A 22,161-nucleotide genomic window follows, 5' to 3' on the forward strand; every position below is an offset into this window, starting at 1 on the left:
AATCGTCCCGGGAACGAAAAGACGGAGACGCCCACCGAAGCTTGAAGCGCTGAGTTACTGGAGGATTGAGTCACTTGTGAACCCCAGGGGCGTCACGCGTCGCACCCAAGGCTTTGTGATGGTTCTTAAAGGGGGAGGGGGGGAGGAGGAGTCAGGGGGGACGCACATACCCTGGGGGAGCTAGACATGGGGGGGAGGGGGTGAACTCAACCTGGGGGAGCCAGGGAGACGCACTCAACCACGTAGCGGTGTATTCTTGTGGTGGTGGTGGTGGTGAGGGAAGTCTACCACAGTGGTATGTGTTTGTCTCTGGCTCGCACGATTGTATTCAGTTCAGTAGGTCCCAGGGTTCCCTCTCCAGTGGACCCGGTACATGACAGCACTTGGGAAAGCCAGGTGACGAGGAGACCTGGTGGTTTAGGACGAGGACAGTACATGGGATGGACAGATAACAGAAGACCTGATGGTCTATGACCAGGTTCTATCTGCTGGAGGACAGTACATGGGAAGGACAGATAACAGAAGACCTGATGGTCTATGACCAGGTTCTATCTGCTGGAGGACAGTACATGGGAAGGACAGATAACAGAAGACCTGATGGTCTATGACCAGGTTTTATCTGCTGGAGGACAGTACATGGGAAGGACAGATAACAGAAGACCTGATGGTCTATGACCAGGTTTTATCTGCTGGAGGACAGTACATGGGAAGGACAGATGACAGAAGACCCTGATGGTCTGTTACGAGGGTGATGCTGGCCATGCGCTACGCTGAGCGCAATATCCGAGAGAGTAAAGTCCTTAAGGGTCTATTGTTAAGGGTAGTTAGGGCCTGAGTAGCCCCGTCCCGTTATTGATTGGTCGTTGAGGACGACCAGCCGTGAGAGCGACGAGGCGGTGAATGGATCAGAGAGAGAGAGAGAGAGAGAGAGAGAGAGAGAGAGACCCCTCCCGGTCTTAAGGATAAGCTGGAAACAGAGTTAATTAAGCTCTGTCTCCCTTAACTTGGAACGTGCGTCCGTTACCCGCGGGTTCTTGTGACGTAAGACGAACGTACACAATTTCCTGGGGAAGGGGGGTGGTAGGGTGTTGGGGGGGGGGGGGTTGACATCCAGCGAGATACGAGCACCTTAACGTGAAAGCAAAATGCGCAGTCAACGGCCGTGTGACGTCAGGGCGTGACGTCACTGGGTGGCGTGGGCGGCGGCGGCGGCGGTTGGGAAGGGAGGAAATGGGGGGGGGGGGGTTAAAGTTGCGTTAGCAACGCTGCTGTCGTATAATGCGTCGGTGGTCTTCGAGGAGTAGCAGGAGGGGGGGGGGAAGCGTATATATATATATATATATATATATATATATATATATATATATATATATATATTTGTATAGAGGCTCTATGAACAGGAGAGTAAATGTTGGAATTGGAAACATGTGCTAGAATCTTGTATTTGCCTCCGTGAGCACTTAGGTACGACAACTGTAGTACAGAGTACGACCCTTGAGCACGACTCTTGGATGAATGGTAGTTTGACTTCTCACATGGGCCTTAAGAAGGGTCAGGTCAGACGTGACGGCCACACAGCCAACGTGTTCAAGGGTCGTACCGTCGTGTTCAAGGGTCGTACCGTCGTGTCCAAGGTTCGCACTGTCGTGCTCAAGGGTCGTACTGTCGTGCTCAAGGGTCGTACTGTAGTGCTAAAGGGTCGTAACGTCGTGCTCAAGGATCATAACGTCGTGCTCAAGGGTCGTAATTTCGTGCTCAAGGGTCGTTGCGTTGTGCTCAAGGGTCGTACCGTCGTGCTCAAGGAGTCGTACCGTCGGTTTCAGGATTGGTAAATGAACAATTTGGTCCATAAACTACTTTGCCGGAGTTTAATTGTAAGCCCAAAATATTCCTTATAGGCAAACTTTTGACGTTTTCTTCATAGGGGAGTAAAGAAGATGGAAAATGGGCACCAGTGAGCAACAGAGAATGTTAATTTATGGGGAAACTAAGGAAATACGGAAACTGTTATGCTCACGGAAACTTTAAAAACATCATTTGGTAAGAAATTAAAAAGATGTTTTTCTGTTTAAATTAGCATTTTAATGGGATTTGAAAAAATTTTAAATTCATTATAGTAGATTTTTTCTCTTTTTTTTTTTTTTTTTGAGAAGAGAGGATTCTGTAGTCTATTATCATCCAGTTAATATTTAAGGCAATTACTGTGAAGAAAGTTAACGTAATCAAGAGTAAATTTGGAATGTATTTGTGTCGTCTGGAATGGAAGTGGAATTAATTATTTATTTTTTTTGGCCATATTGTTCTTACCACAGTTCGTATGTTAGGATTTCATTTGGTACTGACCAGACAGACACCTGTGTGTAACCCTTTCTTTTGTCTCCTCCTGCACAGGAACTACCTGAACTTCGTCATCGAGGAGCTGAAGGACCCCGTCAGGTAGGTCTTCTTCCCCCCTCACAGCTGTGTTGTGACGCCTGTACATGGGTTACAGGGGAGAGAGAGAAAGTTAATACACTCGTGTTGCCCCATCTCTTAACCTTGTGTGTGTGTGTGTATATATATATATATATATATATATATATATATATATATATATATATATATATATATATGAATAAGGGCAGACAGTATGAATTGTGTGTATACATGTATACGTCGAGATGTATAGGTATGTATATGTGCGCGTGTGGACGTGTATATACATGTGTATGTGGGTGGGTTGGGCCATTCTTTCGTCTGTTTACTTGCGCTACCTCGCTAGCGCGGGAGATAGCGACAAAGTATAATAATAATAATAATAGTAATATATATATATATATATATATATATATATATATATATATATATATATATATATACATCGTAACCTTATATATAGCAGACACATATACACATCCTAGTGTAATCCATTGCCCAAGCAGCCTCCCACAAGGGAGGGATGAGCAGCGGGGATTGTCTGTGTGTGTGTGTGTGCCGGCTGACTCCTTCACCCTACCGGGATTCGAACCCATGCTCCGTTAAATAGGACAGGAGGGGGTGTTCGGAGGGCTTTAAGTTTAGCGTTGTAGAAGGTTTTGAACTCCCGGATAGAGGTTGGACGAGAATAGAATTTATCATTTGCATAAATTTTCCCTGTAATGTTTACATTAATGTTGAATGTATATGAAGTTTGTTGATGATTTTTGTAATGTGAATTTATTGTCTGTATATTGTTACATATATATATATATATATATATATATATATATATATATATATATATATATATATATATATATATATATGTTAACATCTAGGTTAGATTAGTAATTATATCATATAATTATAAGACCATACACACACACTATGGAACCTGGGTTTGTATCATTAGACGAAGGGGTGCTTATGTGCTGGGCGCTAATGATAAGGAGAAATTAAGAACATCTTAAGGTCGTGTTTTACAGCGTCTGATTCAGCAAGTGGGGCATTTAAGGTGAGGGGGGGGTGGTAAAAGGGTAGGATTACCTAAAGGGTTTCGAAAGGGGGGGATAGGGGATTAGCAACGACAATGCGAATCGATTTTTGGGTTACGTAAAAAGATGGGGGGGGCAAGACGGTGCTAGGAGGAGGAGGCGTCCGTTAGAGGGAAAATGACGAACAGGCGTGATGGCGAGGTGGCCCTTACGGTTGGATAGCGTAGAGAGCCTTAAGGGAGTCTGATGTAAACAAAGGGATTTCGTATGTCGAAAATCCTTTGTAAATGAAGGGACGCCTGTAAACAAAGAGGGTTTGTATTTGAAAAAAAAAAAAACTGTAAACCGAGAGCGACGCATGTAAACCATGATATATTTAAAAGAAAGTCGTGTGTACACCAAGGAGGAGGTCGTGTGCAAACAAAGGGGATCGTATGTAGACAAAGTGGGTCGTTTGATAAGGGAGATCGTCCGTAAACAAAGGAGACCTTGTGAAAACAAAGGAGGTCATTTGTAAACAAGAAAGATCGTATTTAAACTATGGAGGTCGTACGTAAACAAAAGGAGGTCGTATGTAAACAAAACGTAGTCGTCAGAACCAAGGCAGTATGGGGGGGGAGGTCGTTAGAGGACCACGCGTTAATTGTGTACGTCATAGTGAACTCGAGGGTCGGTACACGAGTCTGTAAACAACTCTATATCATCATCTCCAAGTGCCCTATGATGGTAAACAGTTATAAACAATTACCCTGCGCTCCTTGATTCTATGTGAAAACACTTGAGTTAGTATTAATTTCTTTGTTTTTTCCCCGTGCTGGTGTATCCTTGTTTCATACATTGTGTTTCTCAAGTTCTGATGTAGCGTCGTGTTCTAGTACCTTATATTAATGTTACCTTTTTTAACAATTATCACTCATACTGGTCAGTTGTTAGCATGATCTGTTATACTGTTGTGCCATATAAATGGCGTAACACTGTATCCCTTTCTTGCCCAATAATCGATTAGTGATAGTAATGATTACAAGTATAATTTTTTGTATATGATTGCAAAGTACCCCAGATTTGCTTTAGGGGGTCCTTGAAATTCCCGTTTTCTTATGATGCCTCGCCTCCCCCCCTCCCCCTCCCCCAGACTTGAGTTCTGAGTTTCTCGACGTCAAAATGGACTAATTTTAAGTGGGCGTAATTAAGCTCATAGACGCTCTTAAATGGGTTATATAACACCGCATTCGCTCATCAGTATTATACCGTTAATGAGTTGTTCATGATGACGCCTAATTACCGGGGGCTTGAGTGACGAAATTTAACGAAATAAAAAGCCAGATGTATATATTCTTTATTTTTCCTGTTGTTTTCGGACTTGTTCTTTGGAATTGTTCATTTTGGTAGAGTTCTTGGCGGGGGCTGTGTCCCCCAAGTCCCTCCGCCAAGGCTCGGCGTAGAGCCTCCTCCTCCTCCTCCTCCTCAAGCCTTTCGGTTGGAATTTCGCCTCTTTGTCATAGAAGCGCCATGGTGTAGCACTGTGTTGGTCATCGCGTCTTTACGTAAGGGAAGGAGGGAGGTGCCAAGATTTTTTTTTCTATTTTTTTTTCGCCGACTATACATCATCGTGCACCCAGGGAGGGGGGGGGGAGAGATTTGGGGGGAGGGGGTAGCCCTTCATATGGGTAGTTAAGGGGAAGGATAAGGGGTGGTTGGGGGGTATATAAATAGGGTAATTCTGCGTTGTAATGAAGGTGCGTTATTAAGGGGTAATGGAGGGGGTAGGAGGGTGTATGTATTCCGTAGCTGCTCTGTGTGAGCTGTGGGCCGCCTGCCCGTGCCGAGGATCGAACCCGCGCCGGTGGGATGCGTATTCAGCGACGCTATCCACACACACACACACACACACACACACACACACAGCGCCACGGAGGGAGTACACGCGCGTGTGTGTGTCCCACTTGGAACTAATTGGGTCTAGCACGCAGATGAATGTTTATGAAAACCAGCCTAGTTTTCTGGGAAGAGTTTTGGACCTATCGACGTTGAGGTAATATTCCTTGGATGTGCTGGGAGAATTGGGATAGTGTCTGGATTATCCTGGGGACAGATAGCTACGGAAAGTATCCCGGGGATGAATAGTGGTTAGAAGGATCCCAGAGATGGATTAGAAAGGTTACAATGTATTCCCGGAAATGCTTGAGGTACTTTCACAATGATCCCATTGATTATTATTTTGTTTTTGAGAAATGTCTCTGGGATATATATATATATATATATATATATATATATATATATATATATATATATATATATATATATATGTATTGCCATTCTGGGAGGAGACTGTTATGGCACGTCCATTGTTACTGGAGACGTGGGTAGTCTGACTGACTTTGGCTGGCGACGCCAGGGCTTGAGAGAGAGAGAGAGAGAGAGAGAGAGAGAGAGAGAGAGAGAGAGAGAGAGAGAGAGAATATGCCACACGTGCAAATATGTGTGTGTGTGCGGCTTTGGAGACGACCGGAGCTCGGGAAATGGAATAACTTATGAGAAAGATGATGAAAAAAAAAAGTGTATAAGATGTACTCTAAGGAAGAAAAGGGGGTACAATTAAATATTTCAAATCAAGATAGCCGATAAGGCTTGAGATAAGATATGGTCAGTCATGTTAGTTGATTAATAGAACGTATTAGTAAAGTTCTTAGAATTGGAATATATAATCCAGTCAGAAGCTTATAATGCCATTTCCCGCATTAGCGAGGTAGCGTCAGGGAACACGTGGACTCTCTCTCTCTCTCTCTCTCTCTCTCTCTCTCTCTCTCTCTCTCTCTCTCTCTCTCTCTCTCTCTCTCTCTCTCTTATCCCCCGTCTCACGTTCGTGGCTCGTGCCGCCACGTGCCTCACGCCCAGGTTTGGCACCAGTGTGGTGGGTCACGAGGGAGGGGGGGGGGGGTGTGAGATGGGGTATGACCACCATACGCGACACAAGCTTTGCGCCCCCCCCCCCCACCCCCCCGATGTGGCACCACCATCCAAGGCCAACGCACGTGGCAGCGGAGGAGAGAGTGGGGTGGGGGGGGAGAGGAGAGAAGTGGGGAGATATGTCATGGCTGGCTCATGGGGGAGATTGTAGTGGCAACAGGTGGTGCGGGGAATGGGTTTTGGGAGGGGGGGGCAGGCTGTCTCTCATTCCCACCCGTTGAGAGAGAGAGAGAGAGAGAGAGAGAGAGAGAGAGAGAGAGAGAGAGAGAGAGAGAGAGAGATACAGTGTATGGGAGTTAAGATAGGGTAGGGGGTGGGAGAACAGCTCCCAACGCAGTTTTTTTTTTAGTAATGGGGGGAGAATAAAATGCCTTGTGTGGTGGGGGGGAGGTCGTGCGCGGTGGGGTGACGTCACGTCATGACGTCATGATCTTATGGGGTGAGGGGGAGGGTGTTCGGCGGGTCGGCATTCCGTGGGGAAGGGAGGTGAGTGGGGGTGTGCGTGGGGAGGAGGCAGCGCGGGGCGGGCGTACTGTACTAGCGATGGTTGTGCTGGCTCGGGCACCGATCGATCATAGGTGTCTCCGCGCTCCAGCAAGTGTGTACTCTCGTAGTTCAGCGTGTGGGTGGGACCCCACGACACCTCCTCCTCCTCCTCGTCCCCCACCTCAGCCTAGATAATTCACCGGTGGTCTGTCACGTATATACATTATTCACTGCTGGTCTGTCACGTATATGCATTACTCACTTGTGGTCTGTCACGTATATACATTATTCACTGCTGGTCTGTCACGTATATACATTATTCACTGCTGGTCTGTCACGTATATGCATTACTCACTTGTGGTCTGTCACGTATATACATTATTCACTAGGGGTCTGTCACATATATACATTATTCATTGCTGGTCTGTCATGTATATACATTATTCACTGCTGGTCTGTCACGTATAATCATTATGGGCGGGGGGGGGAATTATTCCCGGGGATGCCTAGGGTGAATCTCTCTCTCTCTCTCTCTCTCTCTCTCTCTCTCTCTCTCTCTCTCTCTCTCTCTCTCTCTCTCTCTCTCTCTCTCTGAGTCTCCCAACATCTCCTTGGAGTCTTAAGGTCTCAGCTGTGTCCCAGAGGAGCAGATAGGACCCTAGACCCGTGGTTTCCCTAGTGGTCTAAATTTATAGACGCCGCCAAGGGTCGATTGGAAGTGAGCAGTGGGGAGGGGAGAAGGTCGATAAATGTCGAGGGGGGTCGATAGATGTTTAGGGAGTCGACAGGGAGGGTGTCGATAAATGTCTAGGGGGATCGATAGATGTCTACTGGTCGAGAGAAGAGGGTCGATAGACTTCTAGGGGTCAAAATACTTTAAAAGTTTAAAGGTTCATCGTATATCAGATAAAGAAAATGGAGAGCAAGTTTTATTCTTAATCTAATAAAACAATAATCTAATGATTATTATCATTACGTCCATCCATCTCATTAGGAAAGTTCTTCAATTAAAATGTATATTCTCCCTTAGCTGGTTTTGTTCTACATTTGTTCAGTTTTGCTGACTTAGTTTATATATATATATTTTTTTTTTTTTTTTTTTTTTATACTTTGTCGCTGTCTCCCGCGTTTGCGAGGTAGCGCAAGGAAACAGACGAAAGAAATGGCCCAACCCCCCCTCCCATACACATGTACATACACACGTCCAGACACGCAAATATACATACCTACACAGCTTTCCATGGTTTACCCCAGACGCTTCACATGCCTTGCTTCAATCCACTGACAGCACGTCAACCCCTGTATACCACATGACTCCAATTCACTCTATTTCTTATATATATATATATATATATATATATATATATATATATATATATATATATATGTATGTATTAACGGTGGAGGGCAAAAAGCTGGTCATAATTATTGGGAAAGACATGAGAGGATAGCGAGTTCGAAAGCTTCGAGATGTAGGGAAAGGAAACAGTTATCAAAGCGGCCCACCCTTCAGTTGTCAACGGCCGCACGACATCCATGTAACGCAGAAGCTTGCCGAGTATTGCCAGGTCTCGCTAGTTGTGGGGCACACAAGCAGGTAGGGTGAAGGAAAGAATGTTCGAGTCATCCAAGGTAGAGTTAGAGGGGGAAGCGGGAACCAGAGAGACAGAAAATTGTTCAGAGACGCCCTAAGCCAAAGTCCAGAAAGACCCATCAGTGGATGACGAGGAGAGGTTGTCGCTTTAAGTGGAGGAACGCTTTGTCTCAGTGGCGACTTCGCCTCAGTGATTACGGGCAGTGGTATAAAAGAATGCTGAATGGGTGTGTCGGAGGAAGAAGAGTTTTCCAAGCCCCTCTATGTCTGATCCATTGCCCAAATGTGGCCTCAGAACGGTTAAGCCGTGGATTGAAAAGGTCGTCTGGGAGGAAGCGGTGGAGCAGCAGCGCCACCTCTTCCCCCGTAGGAGTAATATACTGAGGTGTGACTTGGGTGGGGTTTGATGAAGGCTCACTAATTCTGTGGTGAGGGTCGGTCGGGTCGACGACGGATTCAAAAAAGTTTTTTTTTTGGGGGGGGGACGACCTCCTGCCGTGCCTCGAGGGTTGAAGGTCTTCTGCTGGTATGAGAGAGAGAGAGAGAGAGAGAGAGAGAGAGAGAGAGAGAGAGAGAGAGAGAGAGAGAGAGAGAGAGGCGTCGGTACAGTTGCCAGACACGGCTGCTGGGTTGGGTCAGTTGGCAACAAGCTGCGAGCTGTTTGTGAATATCTTTGTTTTTATTTATTTTTTTTCTCTCCCTCACGACAGCAATCGGCATTGAGCTCAGCTCCAGTTCTCACACTTGCCTAAGCGTCGTCAGACTGCCTGGGGGATTAAACCAGCCTCTCATTAATCCCATTGACCGGGATTCACCACCGTTTGATACTGCGCTCGACAATATATATAATATATATATATATATATATATATACCCGGGTATTAACCTTCACCTCAAGCGAGAGGGGGGGGGAAAGATCATAGTTTCCGCTCTTGGAAGCTGTCTTCCCTTCCCCCCACGCACTACGCATGAGCGATGCTCCGTGGTCTAGAGAAAGTGATATTTCATACAACGCTGAACTCGGGACTATCTTGCAGGGCGAGCGTGCCAAATGCTATGATGTAAGTGGGGGCGTAGCGTGGTCGGGCAGCAGGAATTGTTGAAATTGTCACACTGCTGAAATTTCCGCTTAATCTAGCGGTGCGGAGGCTGCTAATTATCGATCAATTTATATATATATATATATATATATATATATATATATATATATATATATATATATATATATATATATATAAAGTGGGGACGGCACGGGCAGCTGAATGGGAGGCTGTGTCACTAGGACTTCTCACTCAAAAGGAGTGCTCATTACCCAGCTACTGCAAGTAGCGCAGCCGTAAGTTTACAGGAACCTTTGGAAAATGCCTTTAACTTTTACCCTCTGGAGAGATGGAAGTCTCTGGGATCACACAGGCCATTTGTGTGAGGCTTATAATTCTATAGCTTCAGATTCGATATTGTAGAAAACTTGCACCAAACAACATTTATTTACGCCTTTCGTTTCTTTGTCTGCAAGGGGAAGACAGGGTAGGCTTGTTACATATGACCTTGTGACAAGGCTGTGAATTAGCAAGGATGTTACGTAAAGAATCTAATGAGATAAGCCAACATGTGACGTAAGTTGTAAGCGAGTTCGTTCATATATATATATATATATATATATATATATATATATATATATATATATATATATATATATATACCGCTTGACACATGTACACGCTGTGGCAAAAACTGAATCAATTCTTTCAATCCCAATTTCCTGCGATGCAACGCTTCGGCGTGGCGCGTCACTGCTCCGTAGAGAAACGGGGCAGCGCAACCGGCATCATCTAATTACTATTCCCCCCTCCCCCTTCCCCTTTCCCCCCAGTGGGTCACGTGAAATGTTTTAAGACCCAGTGTTTGGTGGCGGCAAGTCTGGGCAGACATCCAAGCTCAGTTGCAAGGCGAGAGCGTTCGGGGGGAGGAGGCGGGATGATGGGAGTCGGCTCTAAGGGTGATACGAGAGCCATGCATGGGTCGCCACCACGTCGTGTTTGAGTCGTCCATAAGGGGATAAACATATTAAAAATAATAGTTATTTTATTATCTAATAAAGTTATTTGCTTGTCCATAAGGGGATAAACATATTAAATAATAATAATTTTATTATCTAATAAATTTATTTGCTTAGGGTCAAGACGACCCCCCCCCCCAGCCAAAGATCTTGGACTGAACACTCAGCGTAAGGTTTTCAGGGGACACTCGTCTAGAATTCATTTTATTCTGGGTAGACGATCACATGATCGTCTCGGGGAGCCGAGTTTCATTGGTTTGGCTCCTGTAATTCGGAGAACGAATGGGTGACATAAAACCCTTATTCTTATTACCATTGATCGTGAGGGGAGATTTCTGGATGTGTTGGGGATAAAGCTATTAAGTTTGGGTGGGTGGGTGTTGTTGAGTTGTGCTAAGATATTCAGTAGTAATTTAAAAACATTTAGACATTAGTTGCTGTGTTACTCCGAGTATGAAGTCGTTCCATCTCCACGCATATATTCTTAGAATATAGATGTGATATATGGGAGATACATACGTATTCGGTAGATATAAATGTGATATATGGGAGATACACAGGTATTCGGTAGATATTTCGCACTGTTGAATAGCTTCATGACCTGGTAACTTATTTACCGACTGTGGGTGTAACTATTTATCAAATATATGTGGGATACCAGGCTTTACCTTATTATTATTATCATTATTATTATTATTATTATTATTAGTAGTAGTAGTAGTAGTAGTAGTAAGAGTGGTAGTAGTAGTGGTAGTGGTAGTATGATAAAACCTCAGAACCTCTCTTGTGGGGCCCATGTAGTTGAGCTAGGAGATCATAAGCATTTTGTTGGAGCGAGAAGGTCCAGAGCGACTAGGCTGTTGTATACTTATGATAAGCCACTTGTAAGCGGAATTCAGTGGTATATATAAATAGCTAGTATGTGGGTATATATATATATATATATATATATATATATATATATATATATATATATATATATATATATATATATATATATATATATAAGCAGGCGGATAGTAACGCGTCCTTGGCCGCCAGTGGCTGTCTATCAACATCCTGAAATTGAGTTAAAAAGGAGAGTACATATGTAAATTTGACCCCCAGCCATTTGATACTAAGTCAAATTGGTTGATGATATGGGCCAATCAACTGCCAAGGTTGTTCTTGACGAGGGTCGCGTCAGCCACACACACTCCCTTCCCATTCCCCCACTACCACCATCATTTTAGTGACTGGGTTGCGTTCGACCTTCCCAGTCGTGATGGGGTAGCCCAACCCCAGCAGACAGTCTGTGATGAAGACGATCAACACGATTACTATCTCTCTCGTTACAGGAACCTGCCCAAGGCCATCTACATCTCCATTTCCCTGGTGACCATCGTATACGTCTTGGCCAATGTCGCCTTCTACACCACTTTGTCCCCTGCTGAGGTGCTGGGTTCGGAGGCCGTCGCTGTGGTAAGTGTTCTCCCGCCGGCCGGCCCGCGTCCCACTCCTCCCTTGGCATCCAGGTTGATAAAACATTTGCTCAAATATCTTAAGCTTGGCAGGTTTTACGGAGGGTTTACCCCTGTCATAGATTGTAGGCATATGCTATTACCCCATTCTAATCCAAGCTTTGGACTTTCCTATATATATATATATATATATATATATATATATATATTTTACTATTGATGCATGTTATTTTTTTTATGTTGCTTTAGCCTAATTTTTTGCAAACAATGGTTTCCCCTCTTTCATCTACGTTTGATAATTATTCCAATTATTCCATGATATTTGCCGGATTTTGTTTTTATTGGGTCTTAATGCATGATATTAGTTTTCTTTGTATTTTCTGGGTTCTTATGGTTTAATATACTTTTATTTTCTCATCAAGGTTTGATTTTTGACACTGGGTCCTGGATTCTGAAATTAACATATTAACATTTCTACCTCTTTCTTCATTTAATGCATTATATATTACGGTATTTTTTATTGTAATTACTGTATTTCATTTTGCATGACATACGTATATATTTGATATGATTTTTCATGTGTTGATTTTTGCCCCAGATTTTTTTTAATATATTGAAACATTCATTCATTTTTGTAATATTTTTTAATTCAGTCGACTTTTTTTTTTTCTTATAACTTCCAAAATTCATATTTGAATGGAAAGGAATTAATATTTTTTTTGCTTTATTTCAGGTGATAAACATTACCATTTTGTACATATTCCTACTCATGATATGGCTATATCTGTGTGTCTATACTAATACTCTGTATGAGGCGTTACAATGGTTATAGACCAGTGAAGAGGTGGTTTTTTACATTTGAATCTCATAATTCGCCCAGCTGGCTGGCTAATATTAAGCGGTTGTGCACCGTCTTGAATTCAGCAGATGGTTCCCCCAATGGCTATTAACTAGTAAATCCTTGGCCGTAAACAAATGATTGTTACCACCTGGGGTATCTTGTTACCCACTGGGGTATCTTGTTACCACCTGGGGTATCTTGTTACCAACTGGGGTATCTTGTTACCACCTGGAGTATCTTGTTACCAACTGGGGTATCTTGTTACCAACTGGGATATCTTGTTACCACCTGGGGTATCATGTTACCACCTGGGGTATCGTGTTACCACCTGGGGTATCATGTTACCACCTGGGGTATCATGTTACCACCTGGGGTATCTTGTTACCACCTGGAGTATCTTGTTACCAACTGGGGTATCTTGTTACCACCTGGGGTATCTTGTTACCACCTGGGGTATCTTGTTACCAACTGGGGTATCTTGTTACCACCTAGGGTATCTTGTTACCAACTGGGGTATCTTGTTACCACCTGGGGTATCTTGTTACCAACCGGGGTATCTTGTTACCACCTGGGGTATCTTGTTACCAACCGGGGTATCTTGTTACCAACTGGGGTGTCTTGTAATAGGCCTAGTACTAACTTGTTTTCACGAGTAGTTTATTAGGTACTATTGGAGGTCAATATTATGCCCCTCTTCACTGTACTAAACTGTGACTGGATCCACTGGTGTAGTATGTTTTAGTGGTAGCCTTCATACGTTTTCTATTCTCATTTTCTTATGGAGAACTATTACATTTTCTATGAATGATCCATATAATTTTTTTTTTTCTGTGATTCTTATTTTAAGAACATTTTTTTTCTTTCAATTACTCCTCTCACTAACAGATGACCAGAGCAGATTGTGTATATATAGTGTTCACCATATATATATATATATATATATATATATATATATATATATATATATATATATATATATATATATATATATATATATATATATTATCATTAAGTGTACTTCCACATTAAGGGTAATAGATTGTTGTTGTTCGCACTAGCACCTTGTCAGCACTCAACCTACACCTCCCCACTCCCCATTTCCCCCCCTTTCTCAGCCCCTCCCCTCACTCACCCGCAGCACCAGCACCCGCAGCACACTGCACAGCACATGGCTCTGTGTACATAACTGTTTCCTTCCTTACGGCGCTAGTGGCTTCACCTTTCTCAGTGTCTGTTCTCTGTTTAGGCTTTTTCAACGTCTCGCCCTCCTTTTTAAGAGCACAACGGTTCGGTTCCCACTTGAGGGCGTTCGTGCTTGGCCTTGAATACGACGCTGTCGTCCTTGGAGCATGATGATATGGGAGGGGGGGGGGAGTGTGACCTTTGACCCCATGACTTCTAAGAGAAGGGAGGTCATCAGAACTCAACGCCATCCACGCCCCAAGGATCGTACTGACTTGCTTCTTCTCAAGGGCAGAGGCGCGCGCGCGGGCACACACACACACACGCGCGCTCTTGCGCGCGCGTACACGGACCATCGTACTCAAGGGTCGTGCCGTTGTGCTCTGGGAAGGCGGGCCATCGGAAGAAAAAAAAAAACCACCTCACTAACTGCATGTCTGGTAGAACCACTCGATGGATTCCACAGGATGGTGAAACCGAATCACGTACACACACACACACACACAGAACGCTGCAGCAGCCACACCATCGCTTCTTTCAAATACAACTACATGTAATCATATATATATATATATATATATATATATATATATATATATATAGTATGCATCGTCAGAGTGGGTTACAAAACTTAGGGAACTGATTGACACGTCTACACCAGGACACTAGCTACAAGAAAATGGTTACTGTCGTAAAAGACAGTGTAATTTTGGCATTTTGTGTTCTTTCACTTCAGCAGTGAAGGCAGCGTCATTTACGCATGTTGAAGAACGACATGGTTAGGGTAGGAATGATCGTTAGCGTAGCCAGACGCCCAAAGCTTTTTCCTGGATTGTTAATGGTTTCATATAAAGAGTTGTGGTATATAAATGCCAGAATTATTTGGACCGCATTTATAATGAGTTTTAGGTTGACATCTTCCGCACGACTCTAATGTGATCTTTGAGTCTCTTAAACTCTTGTCATATTTGAACACACCCATCAGGGTCCGGGAGGGGGGAGAAACGCCAGGCCTTCGTACCTTGCCGTCGAAATGAAGTATTTAACTGATTACTGAATGCAGGAACGTGGGCTAACGACATACCGGTAATTCACCATTTAAGTCTTTCAGCGCGCGAGGATCGTGGTGGTAAGCCTTTTGAGCTATGGCGTCCCAAACTACGTCTCTTCGTTTGTACACCAACGGACTGACTCACATTTCTCTCTTGGATCTCCCCTGATGATGTGATTATTACACGAAAGTGCACTTGGGAACTTATCATGTTTCATTTCTCCGTGGACTCATAGGAATATATATATATATATATATATATATATATATATATATATATATATATATATATATATATATATATTATATATATATATATATATATATATATATATATATATATATATATATATATATATATATATATCATCTCTTGGTTTGACGGGAGGTGTTCGGCGTCCGACTGGCGGAGTGCGCAGTTGTTTGGTAAACATGCGACGCATTGGGTGAAGTAGGGGGGTGGGGGGGGGGGGGGTGAGTGTTATAATAGCCAGGGACAGAGGAACGACCATTCTGGCCCTCCTCCAGACGCCATATGGTGTGACAAAGTTGGTAACTTAAGTCTCTTCACTTTTTTTTTTTTCTTTTTGCCATCTTCGTACCAGCAAAAACACAGTTCCTTGGTTGACCATTTAAGAGTTCGAAGCTAACCATTCACGGCACGACGCGAACTTGCCCCCTATAGTTGGTGAAGACTCGTCCACTTGAGGCCGTTCGAAGGCAAAGGCCGTTCGTGCTCTAGGGTCGTACCACCGCCGTTCTCCATGGGTAGTAGTTAAGCAATGGCCCACTTACCGTCGAAATCAAGTGCTCCTTAACTCATGTAATGCCAATCTAACGTAAATTTCGGGCTGTAGGACGAGTATGACCTTATTAAAACCATTGGGTCTTGAGGTGTGTAGTACCAAGAGAGACTTAGGTCTTATTGGCAGATCACTACAATATAATACGTCAGACCATAGCGCAACCCACTTGCCCTTGTATATGTTATGTAAAGGGGGGTGGGGGAGGGAAATCAGCTGTTATGTAAATATGGGGAGTGTGATAGCCTAGGAACAATTAAGGACATTGAAGTTTTGTTTATTTTAGGGCATATTTTTTGTTTATTTTTTTTTTCATGGCAATGTGGCTCTTTGAAGGTTCAGGTCATGGTTGAGGTGTTTGGTTTAGGTGGGGGTGGGGGGATGATCATTGTGTTCAAGTGCTTCCAGCGATGAAAGGCTGAGTGAGCTTAATCCGTTTTCTCCAGGTTTAATATAGAACATGGGAGACGTCGTGCGCGAAACTTTGCCTGCACCTAACTGACATCTCTTTGTGGGTCTCATCGCATTTATGACTTGAGAACGAGATGGCGGTATTGGCACAAGTGACTGGCTAGTTTGCGTCGCGCGCGCGCGCGCGCCCTTCTCACTGCGTCTTAGGGGGGGGGGGGGGGGCTTGTTTACCACCGTGCCAAGTTGGCCTATGTTGCCTGCGGCTGGCGAAGGTTAGCTGACAAGATGCGACTGCGTCATGTGTACATACACACACACACACACACACACACACGTCCGCCCAGTGAAGCTAAAACTTTTTACTGTTCATGACGCGCGGTGGTTCTTTTGATGATGTACATCGTCCACTTAGATTACGAGTGCTTCCACCGCAGCACTTGTACATCTCTGATGTTCATTACATTTGGCAAGGAATAGAGACATTATGATACAGAATTCCTCTTTTTATGTAAATATTACCCCTGGGGATAGGGGAGAAAGAATACTTCCCACGTATTCCCTGCGTGTGGTAGAAGGCGACTGAAAGGGGAGGAGGGAATGGGAGGCTGGAAATCTTCCCTTACCCATTTGTACTTTTCCAAAAGAAGGAGCGGAGAAAGGGGCAAGTGAGGATATTCCCTCTAAGGCTCAGACTTCTTTTCCTAGCGCTACCTCGATAATGCGGTAAATGGCGATATATATGTGTGTGTGTGTGTGTCTTGGGAACAGGACAGCACCTGCTTTATATGCAGATGATTTGCTTAATCTTGTACACTGTGTTTGTCTCAACCACTGTGTGACCTTACACGACCTTCTGACCCCGTTCACCCCCCAGGGGCACGACGTGTACGACCATGGGCACGTAACGGTACGATCGTTGGGTCGTAACGCCCTGGCTCTCCAGGTCATTAATTAGTTTAGGTCGTAGCACGCCCCTCCCTCAAAAAAAAAAAAAAAAAGGGGGGGGTCATTTCGTGTGTCTTGATCAAGGTTAGGTATCACGTGCTGAAATTCATTCGTGGGTCAGAAGGCAAAGGGAGACTCCACTGGCGAATTGAGAACTGAAAAGAAAAAAGAAATGGATGGAAACTTACACTGTTGCATCAGCAGGATGCCTGCCAGACACGTAGACCAAGCCAAAGAGGAATTCATGAGTGAATTAATGAGGTCCGAGAGTGGTATGAGATTGTGCAAAGAGACAGGACACCGAGGCTGATAATAATGATAATGTATATGTGCTTGTGTGGACGTGTATGTATATACATGTGTATGTAGGTGGGTTGGGCCATTCTTTCGTCTGTTTCCTTGCGCTACCTCGCTAACGCGGGAGACAGCGACAAAGCAAAATAAATAAATAAAAAATATTTTTTTTAGCTTTGGTTTGAGTAGCTTGGTAGTTAACAGAGGAAGGTTAAAGGAGTTTGGGGAAGGGGGCAGGCAGGCGGAGGGACTATGTGAAATATATTTATATAAGCTTTGCTTCTAGCTTTGAGAGTTATCTAACAGAGGTAGGCTAGAGAGAGGTTCGGGGGCTAGGCTGGAGGTTAGGTTAGGGGTGGCTAGGCTGGGGACTGCATAGCAACACCCTGGCTGGGCCAAGTTACAGCCTGACCGACTAAACATAAACACTTGATGTTGATATTTTCTCGTGTTTCCCAATGTTTACTATATACAGTCGAGGGTGACGATCAGTCAGTTGATAACTTCCACGAATCCTCGTGTATATTTGTACTCTGAAGTGGCCGCCAGTGGCGTCCTGATGTGATCAAACTTTGGCCTTAGAATTTACTAACCCAAAATCCGATGTGTTGTTTTCTACACTTCTGAAAGAACAGCGTGACATGTAGGGTATTATCAGCCTACAGGCATTAGATTTAGGCTTTTTTTTTTTTTTACTATTAAAATACATCCTTGAAAGCCTTTAGGACCAGGAGAGATCAGTAGCCAGGGATGATATATTGAATTTAGAAATGTATATATTCCTACGAACAGTAGCTAATTATAGCGAGTCTGTCTCGTTGGCAGCACCTCTTCGCTGCTACCCCTAACCCCCCCCCTCCCATGCTCCCCCTTCAAGCAAGGCGGCATGAAAATAATATAATATGTTGCCAAGGTCGACTAGGACAGGGCCCAGAGAGCGTGTTTGTGTGTGTTTGTGTCATCAACTATGAATCTACAGGAATGATTGTCTATCGACAAGCGTATATAAGATTGCGTTAAATGTACGCGTTATTGAGGCATTTTGCCCCCTGAAGCTCTTTGGCTAACGCTTGAAGAATGTGTGAATGAAAGGGACGTTGGGTTGACTAAAGCTGTTTGTGACGCACTCCTGTCCTTCGTGACGCACTCCCGCAGCAGGAAGGCAGGTAGATCGCGTCTCGAACGAGCGAGATAGCAACTTTAAAAAAAAAAAGAGTCAGGTCTTATGAGATAAGCGAGGTAGGGCAAGTCCCGACATATTCAGAAGACTTGGGTTTTGCGTACGCTCCCGAAGGTCACATGAAGACCCCCATCGTCTCAAATTCAAATGTCAAGATCATGTCACTTTAAAGCAAACGGGAGAATTGTTTTTCTTCTTCTACCGAGCTTGCTAAATCCAGTTTAAAGTGGCTGACGCCAACGCTTCTGGACGGATTCCAGATTTACTTGTCATTCTGTGACGTCAGGTGCATAGCCTCGTGATGCTGGGGCTCTATTGGTCGCTGGGGTGGGTTGACGGGATAGTGCCCTCTTATTGGCTAGTGGTAGGGGGTTGAACCCGTCGCTCGGCCTCTGATTAGTGGACGCCGAAATAGCTTGGACATGATTGGTGGAAGGGATGGGTGTGGCGTGGTGGTCTGTGTTGATTGACTTTATGTTTGTCATGCAGTCATGAGGTTATCTCTTGAGTTGTTTATAGCAATTATCATTTTCGCACATCCATGTGCAGCTGCGTCTTGTCATTAAATGTGCTGGCTCATTGCACATAGCTCATGTTCCACTTCTTACAATAGCCATATTAGTTCATCCGTGTCTATCTGCTGTGTGATCTAAGAAAAGTCTTTCCTGCATAATTTAATGCAATTTAATCCTGACTGCGAAGTTGTGTGAGTCCATATTGACCTCTGAGCACCAGAAAACGTATTGCGAGTTGTACAACTGCTACTCATAACTAAGTGGGCGTTAATTAGTGCACATTTAAACCTATTATGAGTTTGATGAAAAGCGAGGCACTTAGGATTGTGTAAAAGAAGTGAGTGTTTGGTATAACTTGAGACAGAATATCATGGGAGAGAGTAATATTACTGGGAAGTCGAAGTATTTTCATAAGTTTATTCTGGAACTGAGTGATTTTGGAGGAATGTATTGATTAGGGTCAAATTCTGGCCGCGGCGGCATCCTGGTAGCTCTTGGATTAGCATAGTCTTCTGAAATAAGGGCGTGACCCTTCCTTTTTTTTTCAGTTCGGTTTTCAAACGATAAAACCATCGACGCAGACACGAAACAGTGAGTCTATATAGAGGCAGCCCATGTTATTACAATTAAATGGATGACATTTGTTAAAGGTTGAGGTCTTGGCTTGGTTGAAAGATGATGATACGAGAGGCTGTGGAAAACGGGACTAGTAAAAGGCTTCCTGGAAGTGGATTAGAGGGGGATATATATATATATATATATATATATATATATATATATATATACATATAGTATGAGAGCCATGGTTGGTTCTGCCACAGGGGGTGACGTGTGTAACGGATCGATGGAAGAGGCCGCAGCGTCCGCGGCGGAGGTTTGGTGGATCTGAAACGTGGGCCGGGGAGACCCTAGGGTTTATGTTTTCCTTGTGCTTACCTAACCTTGATTGTCTCCATTGCCAGGATTTTATTATTACTTTGTTTTAGGGTTAGAAATCCAGATAAGATTGTGATTTAAGTGGGACTACGAGTGTTCCCGTATATTCTCGGTCTTTTGTTAAGTTTATTTTTATAAAGAAGTTGTTTACCCGACGCTTGTCTCGCTTCTTTTTCGTGGTGTCCCCAGTGACGTCATAGAACAACAGGCTTCCCAAACGTCGTTATCATTTATGACATCGTTTGTTATTTATGGGAGTGCGGGAGTTATCGTGTTTTTTACGTGCGGTAATATGGCTAATGACGTTTGTAGGATAAGTGAATGATTATCATGGGGAAAATAATGGAAGAATTTTCCAGTGACATATTTGGTACGGCACCAGGAAATATGGGACGGTTGCCAGACGTCGGGAGGTGTTATTATTGTGCCTTACTACGGTCAGGAATTTGACAACATTATCTCGAAATCTACGTTTTTTACTCTACATGTGTTACTTGGAAGGGAATCCTTATACCTCAGCTTTTGGGAATACAGAGCACATGGACGAATTGATGCACATACAGCTACCAGACACAAGTGCTGAGTCAGGAAAAACATGTACGTACGTAAACATGTATTGTTTATCTCTTGTGTAAACACACGTAGGAATTAAAGTATATATATATATATATATATATATATATATATATATATATATATATATATATATATATATATTAATAGTTTATCCATCCCAAGGTTAGAAGATTGGGAACATTAGTGTAAAACATACACACGCGCGCACACACACACCCACCCAGTCACCATTCTGTTTTATCTCTGTGAAGTAAGGAGACCCATTGTTATAAATTGAATTGATGAGCAGGTAGCGGCTGAGCACACTCTTGTAATATTACTTATAACTAATGCAACTTCCTCACTAACTGTTCTCATGTGTAGACTTACGCAAGCATTAAAACACTAATATTATCATTCCACAACCATATATATATATATATATATATATATATATATATATATATATATATATATATAATGGATGTGACGCTTGTGGGGGTCAGTTGCTTAATCTTGACCTTATAGATTTACATCACATCCAATGTGGAAATCATCACGCTGGCCAGAGAGCCTTTGACACTTGCCTGAAGTTTATCTTCGTCTCATATTTTCTTAAGAGAAAATTGAATTAGGACAGTTCCCTGCTGTAATGTCATAACGGGAAATTTATTAAGATTTGTTTCCCTTGGAAACGTCATCGTGGAAAGTAATTCAGAATAGTTTCACATGGTGATGTCAGATAAAAGTAATTAAGGATAGTTCCACGTGATGTCAATGGGAATAATGAATTTAGTTTCACATATTTGTTTTAAAACTAACTCTGAATAGTTTCACACGGTGATTTTACAAAAAAGTAATTCATGTCAGATTCACACGGTAAGGAAATTACCACCAGTTCACATGCCACTCCTGTATTCTTTGAAATATTAAAGCATTATATTACATTCATCGTAAGTTCATTATGGGGAATTCGGGCACCGATATAGACTGTAAGCACTTAGCTGCATTGGACATTATTTGTTCATTCATGTCGATATCAGTTTCAAGAACCTTGAAGTAGACACCTAGAGTACACGTGCGTGTTTTTGTATCTTCACTGTGGGATAATGTCACATTACAATACCACGTAGACTCAGTAATGTCGTGCAAAGACACCTGCTCATCCATTCGAAGCTGAATGAAGGCCGACACTAGCTGGTTGTGGGTCCCCGTGGCATCCTGTAGCTGCTTCTCACTCATACCCACCCACCCACCCTCCTTTCTTACCAACCCTTGTTTTCACAGACCTTTGCAAATAGATTGTACGGTTACATGGCTTGGATTATGCCATTTTTCGTCGCCTGTTCGACCTTCGGAGCTGTCAACGGTGTGCTGCTGACTTCCTCCAGGTACAGAGCCCATTATAGAGTGGAGTTATGTATACTCGC

At 43.4% G+C, this 22,161-nt stretch overlaps 1 protein-coding gene across 6 annotated transcripts in view; it reads left to right on the forward strand.

Annotated features, from left to right (window-relative positions):
- LOC139746981 (large neutral amino acids transporter small subunit 1) overlaps positions 1 to 22,161 on the forward strand; it is a 165,633-nt gene that overhangs the window by 109,879 nt on the left and 33,593 nt on the right. For 3 of the 6 annotated variants that reach the window (XM_071658678.1, XM_071658674.1, XM_071658676.1), the window contains exons 4-6: positions 2,392 to 2,436; positions 11,896 to 12,019; positions 22,019 to 22,122. In XM_071658678.1, the coding sequence (XP_071514779.1) occupies positions 2,392 to 2,436; positions 11,896 to 12,019; positions 22,019 to 22,122 (273 nt within the window). The remainder of the gene's footprint in view (positions 1 to 2,391; positions 2,437 to 11,895; positions 12,020 to 22,018; positions 22,123 to 22,161) is intronic. The other 3 variants (XM_071658677.1, XM_071658673.1, XM_071658675.1) reach the window with 1 other exon arrangement.

The sequence above is a fragment of the Panulirus ornatus genome, chromosome 67, assembly GCF_036320965.1.
Source record: "Panulirus ornatus isolate Po-2019 chromosome 67, ASM3632096v1, whole genome shotgun sequence".
NCBI lineage: Eukaryota > Metazoa > Arthropoda > Malacostraca > Decapoda > Palinuridae > Panulirus > Panulirus ornatus.